General features: G+C 39.8%; 1 protein-coding gene across 3 annotated transcripts in view; it reads right to left on the bottom strand.

The window, feature by feature from the left end:
- Positions 1-1,676: 1,676 nt before the first annotated feature.
- ctdp1 (CTD (carboxy-terminal domain, RNA polymerase II, polypeptide A) phosphatase, subunit 1) overlaps positions 1,677-26,897 on the bottom strand; it is an 82,023-nt gene continuing 56,802 nt past the window's right edge. For 2 of the 3 annotated variants that reach the window (XM_003443802.5, XM_005450753.4), the window contains exon 13: positions 1,677-3,116. In XM_003443802.5, coding sequence (XP_003443850.1) covers positions 2,924-3,116 — 193 coding nt within the window. In that variant the 3' untranslated portion in view covers positions 1,677-2,923. The remainder of the gene's footprint in view (positions 3,117-26,897) is intronic. The other variant, XM_013270484.3, reaches the window with a different exon arrangement.

The raw sequence follows: 26,897 nt of genomic DNA on the forward strand, positions 1-26,897 counted from the left end.
CCTCCTGCCTTAGGGCAGTGATTTTATTGAATTAGCTTAAATGCAAAATATGTCACTGCTGAGTTCTACAAGTGAGAAGAAAAAGAAAACGGACTCAGTGCTATAGGTTTGACACTAAACAGATGCCAAACACCAGGGGTGAACGTAAGCAACCCTCGTGCAGCACATGCTCCATTAGTCACAGTCTGTTCAAGAAGAAAAAACTGGAATGTGTATCGTCACCGATGTGCCTGAACTACAGACAGATACCACCAAAAACAAAGAATGAGATGCTGTTTTGTGCTGTTTTCTCTCCACGCTGCCACGAGCGAGTAGGGACAGTTGATCATTTCCTGCGGGAAGATACGAACAAATATCTCTTGAAAAATTTGGCTGAAGCAACAATCATTTTTCCATTACACAAGAATCTTGCCAAACGCATGGCTTTCTGCAAGGTCTTTATGTCATGCTGCTATTGTGACTTTTTTGTCAGAATTGTCCCCCCAATACCGTGTAAGTGATAACACAGCCTCATTACTTTAAAAAAATAATCACAAATGTGACAACAGCACACAGGAATGTCCTGCAAATTCATAAAAACACAATTTAACACCAGTCAACTAGTGTGGGTGGTATATAATAGCAGAGCGATGTTTAATGGGCAGCAACAGGCTAATGTTGATTCCCATTAGATAGCTAATGAAAGATTAAAATGTTTGAACAAGTTTTCACTGCTGAGTCGATGTATCCATACATTTTGTGGTAAATTCTCAATTTGCTTGTCTAAAAATATGGTATGTATATGTTGTTGTTGTTTTTTTTAAAAGGGTGGTCTCTCAAGCCTGGGCTATTTGACTTTTTCGAATGGGTTCCCGCTAATATCGCTACAACAGTGCAGTAATTACTCGGGTGGCAAAAAAAAAAAAGTGTGTGTGAAACTCTTCACACTCTATCATGGGGTGCCATCTAAGACAGCAGAAAACAATGGACTGTCAAAAAAGTATTATGCATTGTCAGTGCTGTAGAGGAGGGGTGGGCAACTCCAGGCCTTGAGGGCCGGTGTCCTGCAGATTTTAGATCGCACCCTGTGTCAACACACCTGAATCACATGATTAGTTCGTTACCAGGCCTCTGGAGAACTTCAAGACATGCTGAGGAGGTCATTTAGCCATTTGAATCAGCTGTGTTGGATCAAGGACACATCTAAAACCTGCAGGACACCGGCTTTCAAGGCCTGGAGTTGCCCGCCCCTGCTGTAGAGAATGCCAATGGTAGTTAGCGACGTAGCTAATCGTAGCGTTTTTCTTTAAAGCTAGCTACATGTTGTGGAGTCTTCTTCATTGTAGGATGAACTATTTTAATGTCCTCTTTTGAATCTAAGAGGATTGACAAGTTGAAAATGTTAGCCAAATACAGCAGTTAGACTACCACAGTCGGCTAATGTGGTTATCATGTATGCTAATCCCGCAACTGTTGAAATTAGCGCATTAACCAGTACTACAAGTGTACTAGCATCTGGAAAGAAACCGAAATAGTGACAAACTTTGTTTTTTATACCACTTACAGTTAAATGAATAGCTCACATTTTGGGAAATATCTTAAGAGTTAAAGATGTCATGTATCCCAGACAGCTTAGCGTTCCCCCGACCCCCGAAAAAACAGATATAAAATGTATTGTTTTAATGAAACACAACATCTTCATTTGTTAATAAGTGACCTTTATTTTCATTACTGATAACCTGACAATTATTTTCATGACTAATCAATCAGCAGTTTTGTCAACATAATATCAACACAGAAAAATGGCTGTCAAAAGACTGAGGTATTTTTTTTTTCCTTTTGCCTTACTACAGTTAACCAAATATTTACCACCGTACATGAGAAAGAAAGAGTAAAATCTTCACACTGGGAAAGCAAAAACTGGCAAAGGTTAGGTTTTTGCATAAAAAGGCGAATAAAACAAATATTTTATTATCAAATTATTTGTCACTTAGCCATCCCCCACATTGGGCCAGCTACAGGTGGTCACCTCTCAACAAGAAATATTTCCCAAAATATCAGACTAGTCCATCAAATCACAGAATGCGGAGCTACAAATGAAATCTTACAAGGAAATCAGATTAAAAACCCAAACTAGATGAGGGAATTGAGATTTTGTTTCTTTTGTCAATTGGTGATTGGCTCCAGTGGGAGATAAGTAAAAGGAAGGTATCCATTCTAACAAAAGGATCAACAATTAAGGTAGCAGATGAAGGAAATGTGAGCCATATTAAAAACAAAGTTGGGATCACTTCATGGTTATAGAGCACAAAAGACTCAACAGTTGATCTCATTATCGCAAATGTACCAAATGTACAAACACAACGAAGAGGAAGAAACGAGCTGTGGAAACACATTCATATGTCTAGATCCGCTGGTTGCATTCATGACACTAAAAAACTGTCAAAGAGGCCAAAAATAAAAATAAAACTGGAAGTCAAGAGTAAAATATTTAGCTGCAGGCCTTAGTAAACCTATCTCAAACTCTTTGGCATGTACAATCAGCAAAATTTACATGTTATGATTTCACTCATTTGTTTCTCAACAATATAAAAATCGAAATAGAAAAACAAAATGTATCAAATTTCATGTGTCCTACAGGTTTTTTTTTATGTTACAATAAAATGTTAACATCAAAGGTTTTTTTGTTGCATTTTGTTATTTTTGCCAAAAAGGTTATACATCAATGCTACAAAAATCTAAGTCTTTATTTTTGTCTTGATTTTTATACAACACATCCTTTCTGTACAGGACAATCTTTTTTTTGTCTTCTTTATTTTCTATTACAACACTCATACATCCTAATTACACACAGATCCCAAGCAGAAAAATAATTGTTTAGGTACCATTTTTATGGGAGACTGGGGTTTTAGTTTTGTTGTCTTTGAGCCCCTTAATTTCATCATCACATAAAGTCATTTAGCTCTGCCTCCAAGGCAGCGGCCATCTCATCTTCCTCCGAGTTACTGCCTTCCTCTTCCTCGTTAGAGTCTTTGGAAGATTCGTCGACAAACTTCTCCCCTTCTTCTTTGTCTTCTGTGTTGTTGCTGTCGACATCGTCTTCCTCCTTATCTTGCTCGTGCTTACGTTTCTGGCCCCTAAAGAAACAACACAGGATTATTTATGAGAACTTATAAAGCCTGATATTTATGAAATTCTGGGGAATATTTTCAGTTTGCACTGTTAAAGCATTCAATAAGATTTAAAGGTGCTTAATTTTGTTATTTTCTGTCAGAACAATGCTAGCATTTTACCTATTTCCTGCCTTTGTGCTAAGCTAGTTAAGCTGTGAGCTGTGGCTTCATACTTTGCAAAAACACATGAAAGTGATGTCACTTAGCAAAAAAGAGCATTTAATGAAAAAAAAACAACTTTGAAACATGAACAGAAAAAGTTCCAGCTTTTAAATGCTTAGCCGACTATCCAAATAATCTTTAGTTGCAGCTCTATTTTGAATGTAGTCATCTGCATATAGTCATACCAAAATAAGCCCAATGAGTATGTGCAGATTAATGTATGAATTAATAAATGTCACATTTGCTACTATGGGTGGTCCACCCCACGACTAATGCTAAGATTTCCTCATGATGCCAGTCCTCATTTAGCCCAATAATTTGTTTTTAGTCTACAAATCTCACACCCATCACTAGACAATTGTTAAATTCTTACATCTTATGCACAGCTTTGTCGATGGAAACTAAAACATACAGTGAATCCACCTTAAATGTACTATACTGATGGTATATTTTAAGCAGTAGGTATTGTTGAAGCTGGAGGAAAGCACAGATAGCTGAAGAATTCTTTGATATTACTGTGAACATGCCATCCCTCTTTTCACTCCACTCCAGTTTCTCCATGGCATCCTCAGTAGAATGGCTTATTAGCATGATGCTAATGAGGTGTGTAGGTGTTTTGTATGGTCATTGAGAAGGTCTGACACCGGCTCTGACAAGAGGACCCATCTCATTAGACCGCACTGTGTCAGACAGCCTGGCTAGCCTCCCACGGCAGCGGGGATCTGCCTTTGTGTTCATTAAAGGTCAGATGTCGGCTTATATCTGTGGAGAGGTTTCGTGACATGACGGTTTACAGCGGACCCCTGCAGACGGTGTCTGTGAGCAAAAGGGCTGTGCTTGTGTTACAACAAGCGAGCTCAGATCCCCTGAACTAACAAGAAGTTTAATCTCCAGAGCCAGAAGTTGGAACCTCAGCGGTGAGAGGGTAATGTGAGGCTGAGCTGTGAGGGCAAGAGTGGATATGAGGAACTAATTATTATTTATCTGGAGACAACAGAGAAGAAAAGCCAATCCATCAATGTACTGTATCATGCTGCCTGAGCACGCCCATCACGCTATATGTGCCCGTTTATCAGGATGTGTGTATCACATGAATATTTCCATACCCACACCCCACCATTCTTTCCAAATATTAACAATGGGGACAGCAGGGGGCGGGAGGGGAATGACTTCCCCCATTGCTTTCTGCTCTGCATCATTACATCCAATCAAATTCCTCAGCTATTAATCCAACCACCCACAGACACACACGCTACTTACTCCCACGAAACTCATTCAAGTCACCTCCCAAGCAGGCTTCAGCAGCTATCCATTTTTAAAAAATCTTTTTCACCTTCTGTTAAATGACATGGCTACAAAGGGAGAACCTGCCGTTCACTAGTTTATTTACCAGTTAGTAACAGGCTGCAGAATAAGTCGTCTACAGCTTCTTTCTTTCATTTAGATATTAAACGGTCATAGCTGAGGATGTACAGTCCTGGTGCATGGACACCCTCTCTCTGCCTCTCTGCCCTGTATCAGGATGTAATAGAAATAAGCCAAGTCCTTATTAGACATCAGCAACAGCCTTAAAGATGCTGCTGCCTGCTATGGATAGGTTATATGACCATTTCCAAACAAATCCACAGTTAAAGATTATTCACGCATAGAAAACGTTCAAGACATTTGCCAGTTTTTCCAGGAGTGGATGTCCCAGCAGGTTTCTCCCCCACAGTCAGATCATTCAAAGCATGGGAAGCATTACTAAACAACAACATAGAGTTCATTTTCATTGGATTCATTGGTCTGATTAAAGTTTTGCAGGAGAGTACAGCAAAAAATGGAAAAGTTCAGAAGCAGTAGGTAATCTTCTACCCGACAGACTGTATATAAAAAGTCAAGACACCATAACAATGGCTGATCTCGATTTTAAAGCCTTAAGCACTTAGACCATCACTATCTTATTGTTTTGAAAGCAAGTATGTTGAGTCAGGAGTGGATTTGAAGCTGAAACAGAAGAAGCTGAACAGAGACGAGCAAATGAGACTGTAGAGTCATCAGCAAAGAGTTCATAGAGCAGGGGAGCCAAAGGTCGTTCACCTGTAGACTCTTTACAACAAAACTTCTTTTTGCAAATACAAAATTTGCCCCCTGCCAGCCATCATACAGAATGCAGGTTTAAGGCCCCAACCTCTAGGTTCACTGGGTTTCACTTTTATTCAGTCTGAACATTCACCAAGAGACATACTGTGGACTTTGTGCACAACTGGGGGTTTGTGTATATGGATACTGAGCAACATGGACATAAATATATATTATTAGCCTTCAAGCTGGAGTAGAAATTGATTTATAAATAAAGTATAGGGTTGTCAACAAAAAAACTGACTCTTGTTCTTTTTGGTTTGATGGCAATACAAGATGACCAAACTGAAAAAACCCGCAAACAAACAAAAAACAAAACAAAAACACGAGGAATTAAAGCTGGAAGTGTTCACAAGCTGCATATTATATTATTTTAAATAAGAAATTTCTAATTTACTTGCAGCCGCCAGTGCTACGCCTCGGCCTCCTAGTAGATACACCTATTGTATGAATTTGAAAATCCTACCTGACAATTTTGTGGCGTTATTGCATTCACAAGACTTTTAAAACACTTGATCTCTGATCTTGGGGTCAAAGTCACTGGGATTTAAACTCGTGTGAGATTTTTAATAGTAGATACATGTGTGCCATGAATGTGACAATCCTGCATCACCTTGCTGGAAAGTTACTGTATTCACAAACTTGGTGAATACAGTAACTATGCTGCCAGGGGGTGATGACAATACCCTAATGAGTGTTTTTGAGGGATAAAACTATACAGAAGCTCAAAAATATGTTGGCTTTATTATATATTCCAGCTTGCTTCATGTAACACTCAGAGTTTAGACACATTCGTTACATGGAGTACTATAAAGCAATCATTACTAACTCACGTACGCAAAGCCCTGAGGGGTTTTGGTGAATGTGCTCCTCAGACTCTCAGTAAAGTCCAATATTTCACTCTCTCTTAAATGAGTACAGTTCCATCGTTTTAAATGGCTCCACAGGAAACCCTAGAGCTGAGTCAGATACTAAAGGGGAGGAAACAAACCAAATGGGGACAGATGAAACTGAAAAAGGAACCCTGCTCGCTAGACAAAATAAAAAGATAAGACTGCTCGGTAATATAAAGCTTCCTCATTATTTTCAGTTGTATAACTGATACAGTGCAAGTGTTGAGATAATAGGATTTCCTAATGCACTTCTTTCATTTAAATTTCCTCATTACTGGATCTCTTATTGGCCAGTAAATTTGACGCTGTAGCTGTGAAGGCCAATCTGCCATAAAAACTTCAGGAGGAAGTTGCTAACAATGTACTTTAAAGTGTTAGCGAGGCACTTTTGACTTCTTTTTCAGCATGAGAGGTTTTACCACTGTACACAAATGCTGGCTTGTCAAATAGTTGCAAATTGTCAACAGCTAAATGAATCGGGCCCTAAGCCCAGAGAGTGTGCTTGAAATCAAACTGCTGTTGATAGCACAAGAAGTAAAATGGGGCTGACCTTCCAGGTGATAATCCTCAGGCACAGTTCCTGCTAGTTACAAAAAAGAACTCAGTTTTGTGTATCTAGCACCAGCTCACAACAACAATCAGGGTGCTTTAGATCAGCGGTCCCCAACCCCCGGGCCACGGACCGGTACTGGTCCGTGAGTCGTTTGGTGCCGGGCTGCGAGAGTTGAGGCTCGGGTGTATGGTCTTCAGGGTTTTCATCGGTTTTTAGAGTTATTTTTGATCGTTTTTATTGTTAACTCAGTTTCCCTGGGTCTTTTCCTGTGTGTTATGAATAAATCTTTTTTTTGGTACCAGTACTGGTTTTATTTTGTTGTACTTAAAGGCTGGTCTGTGAAAATGGTGTCGGACATAAACCGGTCCATGGTGCAAACAAGGTTGGGGACTGCTACTTTAGATGTTAAGGTAAAAACCCTACAACACTGGAGCATTTGGCGATAGTGGGGACAAAGAACTCCCTTTAAAGCCAAAGCACCAGACTCAGGCAGGAACAGTCTTCAGTTGTGGCTGGCTGTTGGAACAAGAAGAAAGAGCCAATAAAAAAACAACACAAGGAAACCATGGAAACCAGAACAAAACACCACGTCCACCAGCACCTGATCCAGCTGTAACTAGGTTTTACCAAAAAAGACAATTTGAAGCCCAGTCTTAGAGGATGTCTGAGTCCTGAACCCCAACAGAAGCTTATTCCACAGGAAAGAGCTCTGATACCTGAAGGCTCAACCTTCCATTTCTTTTTAAAAACTCCAGTAAACACAATTTAAGCCTGCATTCAGACAGGTAGGTGAACTATTGGGATAATATGGTACTATGAGGTCTTTAAGATGTGATGCGGTGTGGTCATTTGGGATGTTTTATATAAAGTAAATAAAGTCAAACGCAATTCTGAAGCCAATGAAGAGAAGCCAGTAGGGCTGATATTACCCAAATGATAAACGGCAATGCTAAAGATTTATTTTATTTAAGAGGATTAAAGATATATCCCAGTAAAAACCAATGTAAACAAAGCATGTGGTTTTACAATAAGAACTATGCAACTGTTTGGAATTCTCACATTCATGCCTCCAGATGGTTTTGGAAATAAAAATGAAATTGTGTTCCTCAAAAAAATACCAGAAACGTCAGTTAAGAGGGTGCAAAAGGTGATAATGTGTCTGTTATTAGAGACACAGATGTTCCGGTCATTACTCTGAGGTTTTATTATGTGTGTGTACTATGGGAGTATAATTGCATGAGGACATACTACAGAGTGCCTGCTAGCGAACAAATAGCCTGCAGCTACAAAGCCTAAACACATCATTAGAGCCACCAGTGATACAAAATAACAAATAAAAGTTGGGAGAAACGCATCTGCCCCAAGTTGACATACATTTTTATAAAACTGCTTCAATCCAGGCAGCACGAATGGTGCCCAGGGGAACATTCAAAGGAGCTGCATTGGGAACGACTTCACAGAAAGGGCACGGTACCCTTCCCGCTGATAGAAAAGTAAGCTCTTATTTAAGGCCGGGGTGCCGAACACCACCCAAGGCATCCTGATCTAGGACTGTTGAGGAGACGCAGTGAGAAATCACTTCAAACACTTCTGACAGCTCTGCTAACAGCAAGGAGGAAAGAAGGGTTGGTTGGAGGGGGAAGATGGAGCAGAAAGGCAAATGGAGCAAATGCAGTGGGGAAGAGGAGGAAACAGAGCACAGAAGACATAAGAGGGAGGTAATGAACTGCATAATGAACTAAACTTTGAGGGGCTCAGACCAAATCTAGTTGATTTCTTGGGGGGTTGATTTCTTACTTCCTACAGTTTGTTAAGCTAATTCCGAGAGAACTTTTTCAAAACAGAGGATGGAAATCAAAATCAGATTTCCTTCCACACTTCATGCGACACCTTTTCTGTCCATAAAGGCCGTTTTGGCACAATGTCAACTACTCCCAATGTATTTAGCCAGCTAGAATTTATTTTTAACCATAATCATGGTTTACAGCAGATATGTCAACCACAGATGCTTACACAGATACATGCATGTATTCAGCAGTTCCATATGCAGAGAGATGATAAGCAGTCTATTTAAAATGACTTTTTTTCTACTGACTTTATCTTCTCAGTGTATGAGGGAAGCTTGTCAGTTTTGCTTAGCTATGCTTCAAACACAATAGAGGCTTTCAGCAGCCAACAACAGACACAGTGACAGTTAACAAACAGTCACACAAGTTCCTTTTTGAGGTCACGCACTTTTAAGCCCGACTTTTTAACAAAGCCCACTGTTCTTTTCAGTACGGTCAGGAAAAGAGTCAATTCATAACAAAGTACAACAGTATTCGCCTCAAGGTGCTTTATACTGTAACATAAAGAACCTACAATAATACAGAGAAACCCCAACAATCAAACAACCCCCCTATGGGCAAGCACTTGGCATGAGTTGGAAGGAAAAACTCCCTTTTAACCGGAAGAAACCTCCTGAACCGGAGGGTCAGGCATTTGCCGCAACTGGTTGGAGGTGAGGGGAGCCAGACAGGACCAAAGCCGTAGAAGAGAACAACAGATTAACAATAACATTAACAATTAATTACTGGTTGTGTAATTAAAATCCATTTGATCCATTTGAAACCATTACACTAGCAAAAACGTGCCCTGCAGTGCTTTTTCAAATTCTACACTCTGTATTTTGTGGTGACTCAAACAAATTACAATATAATTAGTTTACCGGCCAACCATTTTGACAAAATCTGCACGTCTTGCAGATCCCAAAATAGAAAAGCTTGTGGCAGGAAAACTACAATGCCAAAATGAATGTACGACACATCTTGTGGATAGCAGCATCTTCAAACCCCTGGATGAACTGGTGTTAACATGGGTAGTGTTAATCATTTAAAGATATAGAACTGGCACAGGCTTCCTATAGTTTTTAGTTTTTCTCTACTTTCCCTTTTAGACCTTTTTCTCCTTTAAAACAGTTCACTAGACGATAGACGTGTGACACAATAAACAAAGTGCTGACAGTAACATCTCCAAGCCGAGGCTGTGACAAAGGTGTGACGCAGCATGTCAACTGTGTGATTCACTGTCAGTATCATTTATATCTCCCCCGTCACCAATGTCTACCTCAAACCACCTCCATCTCTGGCTAAGCCACAGGCTGCAGAATCACATTAAAGCCCCCGGGCATCTTGTCATATGACTTCTGTTTTTTTTTTTTTATTCCATTTCTGAGCGCTTACTTGCAGCATTAGCTTTGACGAGGCAGCAGGGATCATTTCTCAGGAGTTTCAGATGGATTTGGACCGGCATACCTTAGTTTTTACCAGAAAACAGACTAGGGGATTAGTGAAACAGCAATACTGATGAAGGGAGAAGCCTCTGGTTCAATATTGCAACCAAAAACACCCATTACATACCCAAATGTCTTTGAGATAGGGCAGAAAAGTCTTAAAACACCAACACTTTGGACTGGTTCCAACATTGCTTAATTCATTTTTAAGCTTGCAGTGTCCCCACTCATAAAATATTTGAGCTGTGTCTTTGCTTTGGGGCTTTCCGTCTCTATACTCTACCAGAGCTCTGCTAACATCACTGTGGACCCCGCTATATCTGTTATACTGTACCATCCCCTCCCCCTCCAATAATGAAAATTAAAGACTGTTCGAGTTAGCGATCAATGACAGGTGACACATGACTGCGAGGTTACAGGGACGATATTCAATATAGATGAGTGAAAAATGGAATGACTCTACCCAACGCAGAACTTTGGAGATGTGCTTCGGGTGGCACATAAACCTCTAATCCCATCAGTGTGATACCGACATTGATTATTCTGTGTGACACAGAATAATCAATGCATATCGGGGAAAAGGGCACGCTTCACATCATTCCTTTGTTTCCTCTTTCTTCAGGGACTGAGTCAGCAGACTGAACATGCCAATGCTTCGTCCAATCACTTGGAAAAGAGCAAAGTTAATATTTAATCTTTATACATGGGAGGTGCCAAGGGTCCAGTCACAACAAGAATAAGTGTGTCTGGTACAGAAAAGATGTCGGAGCTCATACAGTGAGTCTGGGGTAATTATGACGCTGATTTATGGCTTTAATACCGAGATCAGCTCCACTCGGAAACAGAACACCTGCTGAGAAATAAACCTCGGATGGATGTTGTTTGATTGGACATGAAACAGAATTTTAAACTACTTATCTAAGACCTGAAGTAAGAAAGGCTGCTGTGTTTTAGATATTACAGGCCCTAAGTAAGGTTTGCATTACTGAGGCTAATTAAAAACAAAGTATACTGGGAACTTCGTGTTCAGAAGAAATCTAAGAGTGGAATTTATTTATTTTGAATATTTATATGAAGTCTTTTATAATAAATCTATATTACAGCTTAAAAATCAGGACTATTTTTGATACTCCAACCCCCAACAACTTCAGTCCATGCTGTGGGTGGAGATCGCTAAGGACTTTCTCATCTCAAAGCATTTTTTTCCCTTAACAGAGTAACTACCCCAGAGTTGGGATCTGGCTCCTAATGAGGTACTTTTTACACCTCTATTGTTGGCAGTTGTCTACTGACTAACAGCCCGTCTAATTATCAATATTGAGCCCTAAGTAGAGACCATAATCATGGTCTTCAATCAGTGGTGATTACAGCAGGACAGTGTTTTCACTAAGCTGTGAAAATAGGACCGAGCTTTAGATTCAAATTCGTGACTTTTGCAGTAAGACGACATTAGCACAGTGTCAAAAAAACAAACAAACAGAGCTTCCTATTTTGTGCGCTTACAGAGTGACAGCAAAACAAATGCGGAGTCACCAGGCAAGAAGACTTGAATGTGAATCAAGTTTTGTGGAAATGCAATGATGCGTTATCTGCTCTGTAGAGTCACAGCGTTCAGTGAAATGCCAGTCGCTCAGATGGAAAATAATGAGTCTGTCCCAATGATGGCTTCATGCCATCATTGCACTGTGAGACAGTTCTATCTCACAGTACAAACCCAATCCCAGAAACGTTAGGGTGCTGGGTAAAAGTAAATAAGAACAATGCAGTGACTTGCAAATTTCCTAAACCCATATTTTATTCAAAACAGAACATACAAAAGATAACACGTTTAAGCTGAGACATTTTACTATTTCATGAAAAATATCATCTCATTTTGAATGTGATAAGAGCAACATGTTTACACAGGGCCATGTTTACCACTGGGTAGCATCACCTCTTCTTTAACAACAGTCCATAAACTTCTGGGAAGTGAGGAGGGCAGCTGCTGGACTTTTGAGAGAGGGATCTTATCCCATTCTTGTCTGATACACAATTCAGGTGAACAGGCAGGCCCCAGTTCAGCACCTGGACTCTTCTGCTACAATGTAATTCTATTGTAATAGATTTAATATGCAGGCTAGTATTATCTTGCTTAAATATTCAATGCATTCCCTGATAAAGTGGATTGGAGCATGTTTTGATCTAAAACCTGTATATACTTCTCACCACTTATGATGCCTTTTCAGAAGTGCAGGCTTTCAAGTCCATGAATGGACACCCATATTATTAGAGATGAAGGGTTTTGAACTGAGCACTGATAACAAGCCAGCTGCTTCCTCCCTTGTTTAGTCCGGTGGACACGCTGTCCCTGCGGATTCTCTGATTCTCGTTAATGAACTTTCTTCCTAAGAATGGGTACAAACAAAGTTTTCACATGACTCCAAGCAGTCCTGTGCTAAAGGGACAACAAGATCAACCAGCTCAGAAGATATGATAGCATGTCTGCTAGCATTAGCTCAGCAGTTAATACTCCAATACAGGATAAATGTGAGTGGTACAGTTTAGTGAAGTGCAAAGAATTTAAACTACATCTACAAAAACTTTGCCATTCCAGTCATGAATATCCAGGCCAGGGAGTTAAAGTTACCTTTGCTCTTTCCGAAGACCCTTAAAACAAACAACTTAAAAAAGTGTTGCCTACAAAGCAGGTTTATTGTGGGTATAATGGCAATCATAACCTAAAGTAAAAGCAGGCCAGGGTGACTGAACAAAGCTGCAACCCATCCCCCCTTTTATATGCACCACTCTCTGACCAATTTACAACAGTTAGCAGATATTAAGTGGTGATTAAAGTACACGAATGAAGCCTCAGGAGCTTTGGAAAATCCACTTTTCCCTCACACACAAGTACACACCGCAAACATGTTTTGAGGACATATAGCTTATGCATGACTATGTGGCTTATGATAAACAGTGGCTATTGACAGACCAACCTTCCCCTGAGATCCATCTCTCTACTTCATAATGAGATCAATCTGAAGTAAGATAATAAATAGAAAAATTGTGTGCGTCACCAGTTTGTAGGACAAAACTGGGTCAGATTACTTGCAGTTTTGGTTTTCCTTCTCGTGCATTTCTCCTTCCTCCCACTTTCCTATCTGTGAAAAGCCTGAATAAGCATTCCTTTTCCTCATGGTCTTCCGCCTCCTCTCGCACTGCTGCACTGTGAGGTGGAGCGCACAGGGATCACTACCCTGTTTCTTCCTTCTGCTTTGCTGAGAAACATTTTGCTGGGTTCGGCTTATTCACAAGAGACATCCAAGTTAAGGTGGACTGCTGCCGCAGTCTTTTAAACCCTGTGTCAGTCATAATCCTTCTTTACTGCATGTGACAACTTCCAAAGCACCGTTGGGATTGAGGCTTGAGGTTTAAGTGTCAGACTAACGAGAAGACTGCGTGTCAACTGGCAAAATGTCCCATGGGATAGATTGATCCACTCTGAGAGCCAAGACGAGGCCTAAAGCTCCAGTTGCTCAGACCTACAGATGCACAACCTTCAGTAACCACTACATGACTAAAATTCTAATTTTCAATTTACTATTGGTGTTACCATCAGATAATACACATTTTCCTTAGCTACCAGTGGTTGCAGGGGGTCGCTGACTGGTTTCTAGACCAGTGTGGGTGGGGCTTTAGTTATCTTTCACTACAGATACACATTTTGTAGACTTCTGGATAATTAAAGGTTTTATTATTGGTGGCTCATGACACTGATAAGGTGAGGAAAAGCAGCAATTGTCGATATGCCAAGAGTGCAAGTGTTACAGTGTCAGCTCAGAAAACGCATTGATGTAGTGACAGGTAGCTATCAGAATAGTTTGCTAACATCTGAAGAGCCAGATAGCTGCTCATGGCCAAACGCGACAGTGATGCACTAAAATGGTCAGGCTATGGTAATGGATGTCCCTACTTCATGTTCTAGTTTATCCACAGTTAGCATCCGGTTAAATGACAAAAACTAATAAAAAGATATAAAAAATAAAATAAAAGCTATCTTTGAAAAATCTTTTTAAAAAACTGTCAAGAAAACGTGATAAAGAATCTTAAATATTAAAACCCTTTTCTACTTTTAGAAATGATATCAAGTTATAGGTTTTTTGTATCCGCAAGCAATTTTCCACCAAACCTCCACCCCAGCTCACTGTTTTCACACTGTTTCTAACTTAACTTCAGTGTGCTTTATATCTGACAGTAATATGCTGCCAAATATAAATTACTGCAGATGGAAATAATCTTCTTTTGACTACAGCAGTGCAGACTGAACCAGTTTTTTTTTTAAATATCCATATCACTTGTTGCCACGTGCACTTCCACCTCATGGCTGTGAGAAGCCTCGCTCAAAGGTACCCTGGTGCAGATTGGAGAGGAGGGGCAAATGGTCTCTGAGAAATATCCAGAACCGTTTCTTCTTTTTATATCACAGTTCATGTGTCTGTTTCTCTCTAAAAAAGAACTTTACTGTGCAAAAACACTATCAAATTTAAACACCATTAATGCTGTTGTCCATCATAACGACACCTCACATTAATAACTTGAGCACTGGAGCGTGACACCTTTTGTTCTCTGTTGGCTGATACTGATATCAGTATTTTAAAATATAGCAATATAAAGCTAATGTCTTTTTTTCTACATTGCATTAAGCATATCTGCAATGTAACTGACTAGACACAGATGCAGAAACATGTGGAGCCATTAGCATAATAATGCTAAAAACCTCTCTTCTCCTACTGATCTGATAGGATGCAGAGCTGAGGGAAGCTGGTCAGGCTCAGCCTCAAAGTCTTCTTGAATTCAAGGCATCTAAAATAAATTCTTACAAAATATTCAGTGCTTGTAGCTCCTTCAACCAATGATTTGCTCATAACATACATAACACCAGGGTTTCCCTCTGCCTCTCTCTGTCCAACAGTGGAATCAAGGACTTAACATCCAGCCTCGTTATGGTTAGAGTAACACAGAGTACAAGGATAAAGTTTAGCCATATGTGAATTTCCTGTTAGAGCTCCTCACCACCAGCTTAAACCAGTTTCTGCATTATCTATTGGGGAACACCTTTAGGGATTAAAAACTTGGACCCTCTAAACTGAAAGTTGGTCCAGACTTCCTGCATTAGGAAACTGGTGGAGCCATACCACTTGGTTCTTTGTAAATGATACCACAAGATATTTATCCCAGAAGGTCACAATGCCTGATTAGTTCCCAAACCAATCTGTTGAAGATTTGTTGGACACCTAGTATGTCAGACATTTTGGACTCTCTTGCTGTATGAGCATGTACCTGCTCTGAGTTACCCAGCTACTTTGCACAAGCACATTGAAGTAACAAAAATGATGTGGACCCTTTATCAGTTGAAATTACATTTTTTTAATTGAATTTTGTTGCTCAGCCGCTGACATACAGAGGATCCCTTTAACAGGTAAACATAGGCAAAGGTGATGAAGCACAAATTTACAATTTTTAAATTATTATTTTTTAAACCTTCCACCCATCCATCACAAACGCTGCTATACAACACTGTCTAGAAGAAACGGTGTGCGCACTCACACCAGCACACACACCTCACCTCCTCAGCTAATATGACAACTGACCTTATAACAACTCTGACAGCAGCAAAAACTCTGGATTATGGGAAGAGATGGAGGCTTTGTCACTGAAACAACTGTGCTGGCTGCTGCTGCCGAACAGCCTTTGTACCTGACAAAACGCATAATCACAAAGCCCTGGGTAACAGAAACAGCTCTGACTGCAAGTTAAAAAGAGAAGGCAGCCAGCTGAGTTGCGATATGAAATCAGTCACAGAGGTAAATCAGTTATAAGTGACAAGCTTGATTCAATTAGACTGTTTGTTTCCTTCTCACCCTGAATGTCAGACACCTGCATAAGTTCCTGCTGTAATTGTAGACGTTTAATTAATCTACAGTGAGCGTCAACATGCCCTGTAGCAGGGGACAGATATGAAAGCTTCGCCTTTACCGAGACTGAGAGAGAAAAAACAAAAACAATGCTCTGTCTATCTATGGGTTCACAAAAACAGCTTTAATAAATGCAAATAGAATAATTTGAGCACATAGAGCAGAGATACAGTGTCATTACAGCAGGCCTTGGGGTGTCAGGCGATCCTTAAAAGCAATTACCTCAAACTGGGCCCTCGGGTGCAGACGTTGTAATTGGAAAGCTCATGGAGTCTAACTTACAACACGCACACATGGAGATAACAGCCTCAGCTTTCCCTTTACAACCCGAACCAACCGTCTCCAGGAGTGAGCAGCTCGAATGTAATGAAGATCACAATGTCAGCACTTAACAGCAATTTCTTCACATTTGAAAGAGGGTAACACAGTTCACGAGCTCAACGGATAAACAGAAATTCAGCCCAAATTAAAAGTCTGATTGTCGGGACTTCGGGCCATCTACTAAAACGTGTTCACAAATTAAATACTCTGATCTGTGAGAATTTAACAGTAAATTGCTCTTTCTAGACCTCAGAATGCCAAACACTGGCAATATAAGCAAGGAAAAAGAGAATAGCCAACTACTGACTACTGTGTACTTCAGAGGGCCACAGATGACATGAGACAGCGACTGTAACCCAAGAGTGACAAAAGTAGAGAAACCGGTGCGGTACAGGCTGCAATTTATACCCCGAAACCTCAGTTTTTCTCTTAACTGGATGGAATTATGGCAGCTATAATAGAGATGAGGAGGGAGACAAGGGAGTGCTCTGAATGTGTGTCACAGGGTGAGCTGCTACAGTGAAGGATGATGTTGCTTCTCTGTAGACTAAAGTGCTTCAGAGAAGAGGAATAAAAATTTAGAAGATAAAAAGAGACAACATGAGGTCAGTAAACCTGTCGGGGGATCAAACCCATGCCCCAAAAATTAGCCTGCAGAGAGATACAAAGGTTGATTTTAAAGTTTTTAAACCACCTGGACAAAAAGTGAAGTTAAACTATTCTGGCTCGCTTGGAAACCCACGAGCAATGGCTCAGGAGGCAGATCAGGTCATCTAAAAACGGGAATGTTGGTGGTTTGAGCCCTGCCTGCTACAGTCCGAATGTAGTGAACGTTAGATAAAAAGCACTTAGTAGAAAAAAACCCTCCAAAATGTGCCTGCATGAATGAGACATGTGGTATAAAGTGCTTTGAGTGTTCAAGTAAAACAAACAAAAAAAAGATGGAATATAAAAACCAGTCCCTTTAAAAAATGTAAATTTGATCCTAATGGACAGTCCTGACTACATTTACTGAAAAGGAAAGACCAGAAGTGTTCAGCAGCCTCTGCTCATTTTTGATTTTTTCACATTTAAAAACGTCCTTGCTGTCCCCGTGTCGAGACTGAAACACCGGGGGGACCGAGTGTTTGCTGTTGTGGCCCCCAAATTATGGAATAAGTCGCCCCTCCATATTAGGCTGGTCCCAACACTTGAGATTTTTAAATCACTTTTAAAAACACACCTTTTCTCCAAGGCGTTTTAGGAGTAATACCAGAGTCAGCTTCCAGTCACTAATAGTCAGTTTTAATCTGTTTTATTTTATTAATTTTATTTATTGTCTATTTTATTCACCTTTTAGTATTTATTTTATTTATTTTTATCTTTTATCACTGTCTTTGGAAATTACTTTAGTCAACCATCTTGTTAAAGTGCTCTATAAATAAAGTCGGATTGGGGAAAAAAAAGTCCTCACATCCAACTTAAACGTGACACGTCTGTGGTACTTAACTGTGCTCGCCCCCTCCAGTGTTATAGGTGCACAAACAAAATGCAGAGAGACAGACTTTCCACAAGTCTTGTGGACGGTTTAGATGGAACTTTGAAAACCTACGCCATGCAGCCAGGCGGCTTTCTCCTCGCAAACAAGCCACGCTTGTTCAGTCCTTCATCAGTGAGTTCAATGTGATTTTGCAAACTCACTCGTTTCGTGGGAGGACTGTAGCGTTATTAACATGCACCTGAATGCTCCACACAAGCAAATCACCAAATCTTCTGCTTTCACAGAGGCACTCACACTTAATTAGTAATTAATGAAGTGCATTTGATTAACAGCATTTGGCTGCTACTTGCCCCCTTAACTCCTATGGCAGCAGTAAGGGTGTACTTGTGTAAACTCTTTTCCACATGAATGTACATAGAAACCGATGCAACAAAGTATCTTCGTAGTGGTTTCCATGGTGCCACGGGTAACAGGGGTAAACAAATGAAAAAGACTGTAAGACTAGAGTGGAAACAATGTTTGATTTAAGATGATAAAATAGACTTTGATGAGGCCTTTTTTGTTCCTTTTTAAAGAGTAATAACTGTGAATGGATGAAAATAAACAAAAAACTATTTACTCTGAAAAATATAATCTACAAAGCAGGCGGCTATACTTCTCTTGACCCAGAGTAGCAAAGGGCTCCATCAAAAAGAGAAGGCAACTCGTGTTTTTCCCAGGAGGTGAAAAAGCACTACAAGATTACATGGCAGAAAATCATAAATTAATACATTTGGTGATCTTCTCGGGCAGATTAAATTACTTATGATTAGTTTTTGTATGGAAGCCAAAACACATTCAGGCACAGACGGCGAGGAAAAGATGCATATCAGCTGCGTAGCTCAGCTGGTGGGCTTTCATCTCCCTTGTTAACTTGCAGGAGATTTCGATGTTTATCTGCATGAACTGTCAATTTAAATGGTGGAGTCACAGCTTGAAGACTATCTAACCTTTGGAAATGGCATCTTTTACTAATGTCTCACACAATACAAAGGACTGAATGTATAGCATGTGATGCATGTGCCCATGTTGTGACACACTGAAGACATAACAGCTCTAGTCTTAAAACATGATGCCCTCAGACAAAAAGAGTAAGACAGAAATGATTAAGATGGGCAATAATTACATAACGGCACAGTGAAGGAATTGAGATTTCACACTGAATGATAAAACGCAGTGGCAGGAGGACAGAAATTTGATGTGTAGTCTATATGCAAGGCCTTTTCTTAATCCCCAGAAAAAGGGCAGAGTGCCAGAGTAGATAGCCAGCTCCACACAGAACTATCGCCTGCAGAAGAACAAAAAAGAAAGGTAGCAGGGAGCGAGACGAGAGAGCAAGGCAAGACAGAGCGAGAGGAAGAAAGCGAGACCAGCGAGTTCCAATTCACAGTACGCCAAGATGGGCTATATTTTTACTTTTCCCTTTCATCTCTGTCAAAGCACACACTGAACAAAAGGCGGTAAATGCTGATGAGACCAGCCAGCCTCACTGTGTTGCTTCTGTTTCTGCTATTTGCAAAACAGAGGACAGAGCATGCAAGGGGATTTAAGTAATCAGGTTTTCAGTGGTTCTACACGTTTATTTCATCCAAACACAGCAGCTGAGGCAGGACGTTTAAAGATTGCTTCCCCATTAATCAGTAGGCTGTTATTCGATTATGTAAAAAAACATGGTATGAATATTTGCTTGTAGATGTGTAGTAATCTAAACCCTGCATATCATGTTATATAACCATCCTATTACTGAGCAAGGCTGGGTGTTTTTAACAAGCCAGTGCAGCTTTACACAACATGAATGCATTATAAGCTAACACAGTGAGAGTGTGTGTGTGTGTGTGTGTGTGTGTGTGTGTGTGTGTGTGTGTTTGTGCTTGACTAGCAAATCAGTTAATCTTTTTTTTAAGTGCCACTTATGTAGAAGCCACAACAAAAATCAACCAAAGTCATATTAGCCAAGCTGCGAGGGGGCAGTTTCTTTGCGATCTGATGAGGTGATGAATGTCAAGTGTGCTGCACAAACTGTTTGCTGAGGAAGAAGTTGACACCGGAGAACTTGAGCTGTGTGAAAGCAACTATTATTCAATTAGGGAAATTCGGGTTCTGGTGGTCAGGGTTCACTGCAAACAAACAAGCCATTAGTGACAGTGTGAGGAGAGCGAGTGCGTCTCACAACAGATATGTTTCCATTGTGTGCTGACTTTTCAGGAAGTGCAGCTCTCTTAACCTCAATATAGTTCTTTTAAACATCAAGATTTAGTTCACATTTTCACATATAGCTACGATCAACATTTAGTGCTAATTGGCAGAAGCACTGAAGACACAACTGAAGACGCTCCGTAGAACTGACGACAATACATTAACAAGTCGGAGTCACTGAACTCACGCTAGTTTAACTAGAGAAGGATCTCATTCTTCCCTTCTCTTCATGAGCTCTTCCATCAAGTCTTGTTCTTCCTGAACGCCTCTATCTGCTGCTTTGTTTTGTTTTTATAAGTGTTTTTGTTTGTTTTGTGTTTATAAGAGAAATCTACGTCGTAACCAGAAACTGCTGTTAACCCAGTGCCGTAACCTGAAGTGCAACATTCCGAGAAATGTAACTACACATCGGGCCGACACAGCCCATAATGACTTGAATGGAGTGGAAGGTTGTGGTTTAGCGTTGGGAAGGGTTTCGTTTACATCGCAAGTTAGGATGTAGCTTTCCAATCTTTATTCTATTCACCTGGGTTTCAGTCATCTTGCCTGACTTATTACGACTGTCCTGTGTCTGGGTTTTTGTTGCTTTGCCTTGATTTCTTCTTGCTTTGTCCTCGGCTGATCTGGTTTATTCTTATAAAGCTGGGCCCCAGTGGGTTTTGCCCCACTTTCCATCCTACACCTCTTAGCTTTTCTGAGTTGTTTTGTTACAGACCCTCCTACACCCAGCTCCAGAGGCAGTTTTTCTAGTTTCCTCAACGTCCTCATCCAAGGAATATTATTGGATGAGTCATTACATTTTTCTCCTGTGTAAAATCTAGTAGGTGTAAATTTAGTAGCTGACTCATTATTTTCTTAATTAATTCAGGAAAATTTGGAAGAAAGTGAAAAATCCCCATGACACTTTTTTAAGTAGTTAAAACCATCCTAAAAGTTTATCATGTAAGACATGGAAAAGCTGAGAAGGGGAGACGTGGAAACAAGAGACAGTTTGCAATTTAAATAAACATTTACTTCAAAGTCTGTTAGAATGCTAAATACTTCTCACAGGTTATCAGCAACTCGATTCTTCTTTATCATTACTTGAACTGGTGCTCTTGGATATATCCTTATGTGCTTTAATGAGCAAACGTCCTGCTCTGGCTGCTAATGCTACTGCTTATGACCACAGTTCAACAGAAGACACTCTGAAAACATGACACCAGTCACCTTTCCAGGCTCTCTGACAGAGCATGTTTGCCGTCAAATAATCTGAAGAACTACCCCTGTGTGCTCCTAATCACATTCTCTTGAAGTCGACTGAAAATGTCATATGATCAAAGAAAGATCTGAAGAATTATAAGATTTCTGAAGACTTTATCTCCGCTCCTTTCATAAAGGTGCGCTCCAGTGCAGCTTACGCTAAAGCAGGTAAGACAGGAAGCACTGAGGAACCTTTGCTTCATATTCAAAAGATTCAGTTGGGAACCTTCACAAGCAAAACTAACAATTCGACCAACCCCCAGGCTTTTGTCAAGGATGGTTAAATAATTAGCATTAGTCATAACCACCAAGTAAAAGAAAATACAGCTCTCTTTGGATTTGGATTGGATTAAACTAAATTAATATTCTATTCCTATAGGTCCTCTTATAGACGTTTGGCTTATTTACTCAGAAATCCACAAATCCTCCAGAGGGAAACAAAGTGCCTCCAAAAAACAGAACAAAAAAGAGCTCTGACGAGTTGGACTGTTAGATCTTTTGCCTCTCTTCCCCCTGTGGCTCTTTTGCATAAAGCATCACAGACTGGCTGGGTTGGCAGACGCGAGGATGCTGTAACCAGTTCACTGACGTCATTTCGGATGATTTCTGAAATAGAAGCTAAACTTTTTCCAAAGAGTTCTGGTACTAGATGGAGACAACCCTTTACAGCTTTACAAATGGGTTTCCTGTGTCCTGTATTGAAATGATCAGATGAGAAAACAACGTAATCAGCCGGGATAGTTTCCTCAGCCCGGGTCTAAAGTATCACCATGCTGGAGTTTTGCAGTCTGAACATCCAGAGCTGTCAGAGAACATACAAGAGAAACATTTTCCCCCGGAGGAAAATGTGCACTTTATCAAAGAAAGAACAAAAAGTGATGACTGCAAAGTGAAGCGGCCGTCTCTTGGAATGGGGAACATCTGAAAATAGTGCTGAGACTGGGGATTTTCCAGTTTCCCATGGGACTATGATTTGGCAAATAGTTAAAAGACTGGGGCCACAACAAAAGGCGTCATCATCAGGGAACACTAACAAACACATTTATCAGCCAGCTAGCGTTTCCTCCTTTAGTGCGCTTACATGCAATGTGTGAGAAAGCAATGACGTCTGCAGGAATCAGCATGATTTCCTTGATGCGCCTGACAAACAATTTTACTCTAATGAATCTTGGGTGCCAGGAACAACAGGCTCTATTTGCTGATGCTGGAAACAAACCCATCCCCAGAAATTTAGCAATGAGAGAGATGACAAATGAATGCTGGGAAGCAGAACTGGTGGGAGAGAATGATTATTCTATTTAGATACAGAACAGAAAAAAAGCCTTTCACAGCATGGGTCCAATTCATCAAGGTGTGCTGCTTTACACAGCCGGTAATATATCCCAAGGCCCACGTTTTACACCAGTTATAACGAAGTATGGAGTCCCTTTACCTAACTTTGAGAACTGAAAGTATATTCAATCTGTATGGTAAAATTTGCGTGACTTGCAGTATTTTCAGACACAGGGATTTATATATATGGCACTGCAGTTTTATGCAAGTCTGTCAATGATGCTACTAAAGTGCTCAAATATATCCTGGGTGGCTGGGTTTCAGTGCTCACCACATTTAACGGCAAACTTTTACGAGCCTTTAACAGCGCTGAATGCAGTTTGACACTTTTATCAGTCATCAAAGCCTGCAGGGACAAGAAGGCCTGAAACTGATCCACAAATTATTCATTTATTGATATTTATGACAACATTTTCTGTGCTTTTACAATCTTTATCACTATAATTTCTAAAAATTAAATTATAATGAATTCAGCAGCTGAACAAAGCAGACGGGTTGTATGTAACACATACATTTGCTTATACTTTTGCTTGTCTAAATCCTACATAATGTGGTGAAGTTTAGCTACAATGTTTGCTCGAGGGACATGTGCACTGCCTGAAACTCAGCTTAACTTAAACAGCATCCTTTGCTGAGTCTATGCTTTAGTCCCCAGTTTCACATTGTTGTTTTAAATCTTTCCATTTCATTGTATCACCAGAGAGACCCCCACAGCTGGAAGAAAATTTGTCGTAATGTGACATGCTTGAGAAAACAAACAAACAAACAAAAATCTGATTCTGATTCTTTAATAGCTTCAGAAGCTATTAGAGGTGCTTTTTGTCCCCTTGAATATTGTGCATATCACAGGTTGGGTGATATTTTCCAAATGGCTCCCATCATTATCTTTAAATTGCGCAAACTCACTTGTTCCAAACAAAACCGCTACATTGCTTATGAGGTGACTTTTATATTAAAACAAACAAAAAGCTGGTCTGAACAACTATGCTTTAAATATCAATTTGGATATTGTGCTAATACACTGTTAACTGATCAGGATGCGCAACCTGTACCGTGTGATGGTGCTGGTGAGGAACTGACAACAATACTATCTTTCCTTACAAGCTACTGGACTCTGGAGTGTAAACTTCTACACAGGTGCACTACATCTACAATCTATAGATTTACATCGAGCATAACATCTTTCAATGGGACTCAAAGACATTGACAGAGATTAACATCACATATAACTCTCAACTGAAGCATAACAAAACCATAAAGTACCCAACTAATCATTTTCAACAACTGCACTTTGAGCTGAATTCTTAAGGCAGACCACTAAACTGACAGAAACATACATTAAAAAAACAAAAACAAAAAACAAGCTCCATTGGACCGATTAACAGACTGCTGATACGGGCACAGATTCACTGTTTTTAAACTGCTAACCTTCCTGGTGACTATTGCTGAAAGGTAAAGCTGGAATTTTGTGCCTGAGGCCTGAAGAAGAATCAGCAAGGAGATGGAGCTACTAGATTACAAACCACTATTTGAATGTGGCAGCAACATTATTACATTCACACTTGTGCTGTTAAAGTACAGTTTGAGGGTTGTTTTTTTCTGCTGCTATATGGATCCATTAGACTCTTGTAGAAAATGCTGTATGCATGTTCAAATCCAGAATGTGTAGGCATTGCTGTGTGTTGAATTAATGAACACATCTTTCCAGAGCTATTACAGTATAGATTAGTATTACCATGTATATATACCAAGGACACATCACTTGTTGTCCCTCTCATAAGTGTCAGATGAAACAGATGTATGACTTTTTAATCAATTCAGATTTCTATACAGGACGTAGTGCTGTGCAAATGTGCTGATGATGCTATATATTCAGTGTAGATCTGGCATTAAATACTTCTAAGCAGTGTTTTTGGCTTACAATACATTTCTTTAATGACTGCTACTTTGTCTCCAGTGTCAGGAATACTTTGTATGGCCTGCTATGAATAAGTCATCTATGTTACCTAAAATAATGTAGATAACATTACATTCCTCCTTCTAGTATTTACAATAAACTAAAATGTCAGATAATAACCTCTATTTCCAGACAGATTAGTGTCTATATGCTAGACTTTTAATTTAACAACATATAACAGTGCCCGTGAGAGCAGGCCAGGCCATAAGAAGCTTCATGAATACTTGAGAATGCATAAGGAAATCCTTTATGTTAAAAAATGATGTGTAGGCTTTATTCACCTGCAATAGTGCCAAGTCAGCACAAAGATTACATTAAGTAACACTGCACAAAAATCAGTTTCAGTTCCCCGAGGCACAATACATCCCATACTGTGCAGCATGCCCTTTAGTTTAACATCAGAGGCCCATTTGATAAACCCATTTCAACAACGTGCCTCAGGTTTATTGCTGTGGCATCAGAATCATCCACTAAGAAAAGGGGGACATGCACCATTATGTGAAACATTTCCCAGGGTGCCTGCTACTCGCAAACAACATGTCACTTAAGAGCAGCCGCCTCCTCACCCTCCACATGCAGTGGCACGAGCTGATGAAAGCACCTAGAACAATATTTATACGAGTCTTCTGTATATACTGAAATGTGGTCTCAGCAAAAACACTCGATATCCCAGCTTATTCATTTTACAAAGCAGAAACTTACATGAGAATGAAATATTAATGTTTACGTGTACAGCAACGACCATTCAACCCACCAGAGGAAGAAAGTGAAGAATATTCAAGCAGGGTAGCTGTCATGTCACCTGAATAATTAAATTGCTTATTTCAGCTGAGTTCAGTGAGCGAACACTTATTTGTTACATAAGGATAATTATTTCAAATGCAGAACTAATAAACTATAATTTAAATACTTATGTTTCTAAACATTTATTAAATTATTGTGAAAGCTGTGAAAAATGCCTGTAAGCATGTGGTCTGTGATTTAACTATGAAAAAGGCAGATTGTACTGTCACTGCTGTGCGTGTCAAAATTAAATACTGATTTCTTCTGCTGGATGCACCAAAGGACTCAATTCAGCAAAAGTGAGTTAAGTGTAAGTAGCCAAAATTATTGACCTGATTTAGAGATTTTTTTTTTAATAAATTAGCAAAAAAAAAAGCTTATGTAACATAGTTACACAGGTTCATATGAAACCTGTGAACTATGGTGATCATCAGTAGAACTTGTATACAAAACTAGAGATCAATTGGCTTCTAATTTTATATTTAAAAAGAATCACAATTTAGATAACAACAATTAAATAAGTTGGTAAAATTATACTCTTATTCCCCCATATCATTAAGTTGTATCTCTTTCCGCAGGCAAACATGAATATCTGTTAAAAAGAGCGTTAAAAACTCAAGAGAATTTTGGCCTTTCCCAGCACCTTCAGCAGCTTACAAATCAAACAAAACACAAGGGGATTTGTGTCAAGCACAATCAAACTTTATTTGTGATTTCCTAATTCAATACAGAAGAATTTGAGAAAATATTTTAGGTCAAATTAAAAATTCCTAAGGGGAATCTGGGTCATCACAGCAGCAGAAGATAATGAAGAGGGAAATACTGCAAAAAGAAGCAAATTGCATGGAGCCGTCTTTGTAAGTAAAGAGAAAAAGACTCGCTTTATTATCAGTAGCCTTCAAAAAGACTTGTTTAACAGCCTAAAGGTAATTCACAATAAAAGGCTGCTCTCAACATTGAGCTATTCACAGATTGAGATGAAAAACTACTAGAGGATATCCCTGATGGCTTACCCTAAATCTTTCAACTTTAACTGAGGATAATGGTAAATAGCAAGGTGACGCCATGAGGCCCTCCGTATCATAAATCGTCATAATTTAAGATTTAGTAGTGCATTCATTAAACACTGAAGTCACTCAGTTCAAAAGGTTTGGCAGTAAGGGTAAGCAAGAAATAAACTGGCCTATGAGTAAGGCAGGATAGTCACAGTGAGAGAGAACAAAATGAGCTTGAACTTCTTGGTAGGTCCGGGGCATTTTGCACCACTGAGTTTCATTCGTGTTTAATCGGCTCTCAGACTGTAGCACCTCTTTGATATCACACAGTGGGCACAGTGAGAAGAAAGCCATGACTTCAGGCTCTGCTGCACATCTATCCTTTGACTAATGAGAGGGCACCATTTAATCACTCCTGTCTCCTCAGGAAATTTCAAAAGACCAATCTT

This window comes from Oreochromis niloticus, linkage group LG22, assembly GCF_001858045.2.
Source record: "Oreochromis niloticus isolate F11D_XX linkage group LG22, O_niloticus_UMD_NMBU, whole genome shotgun sequence".
NCBI classification, from domain to species: Eukaryota; Metazoa; Chordata; class Actinopteri; order Cichliformes; family Cichlidae; genus Oreochromis; species Oreochromis niloticus.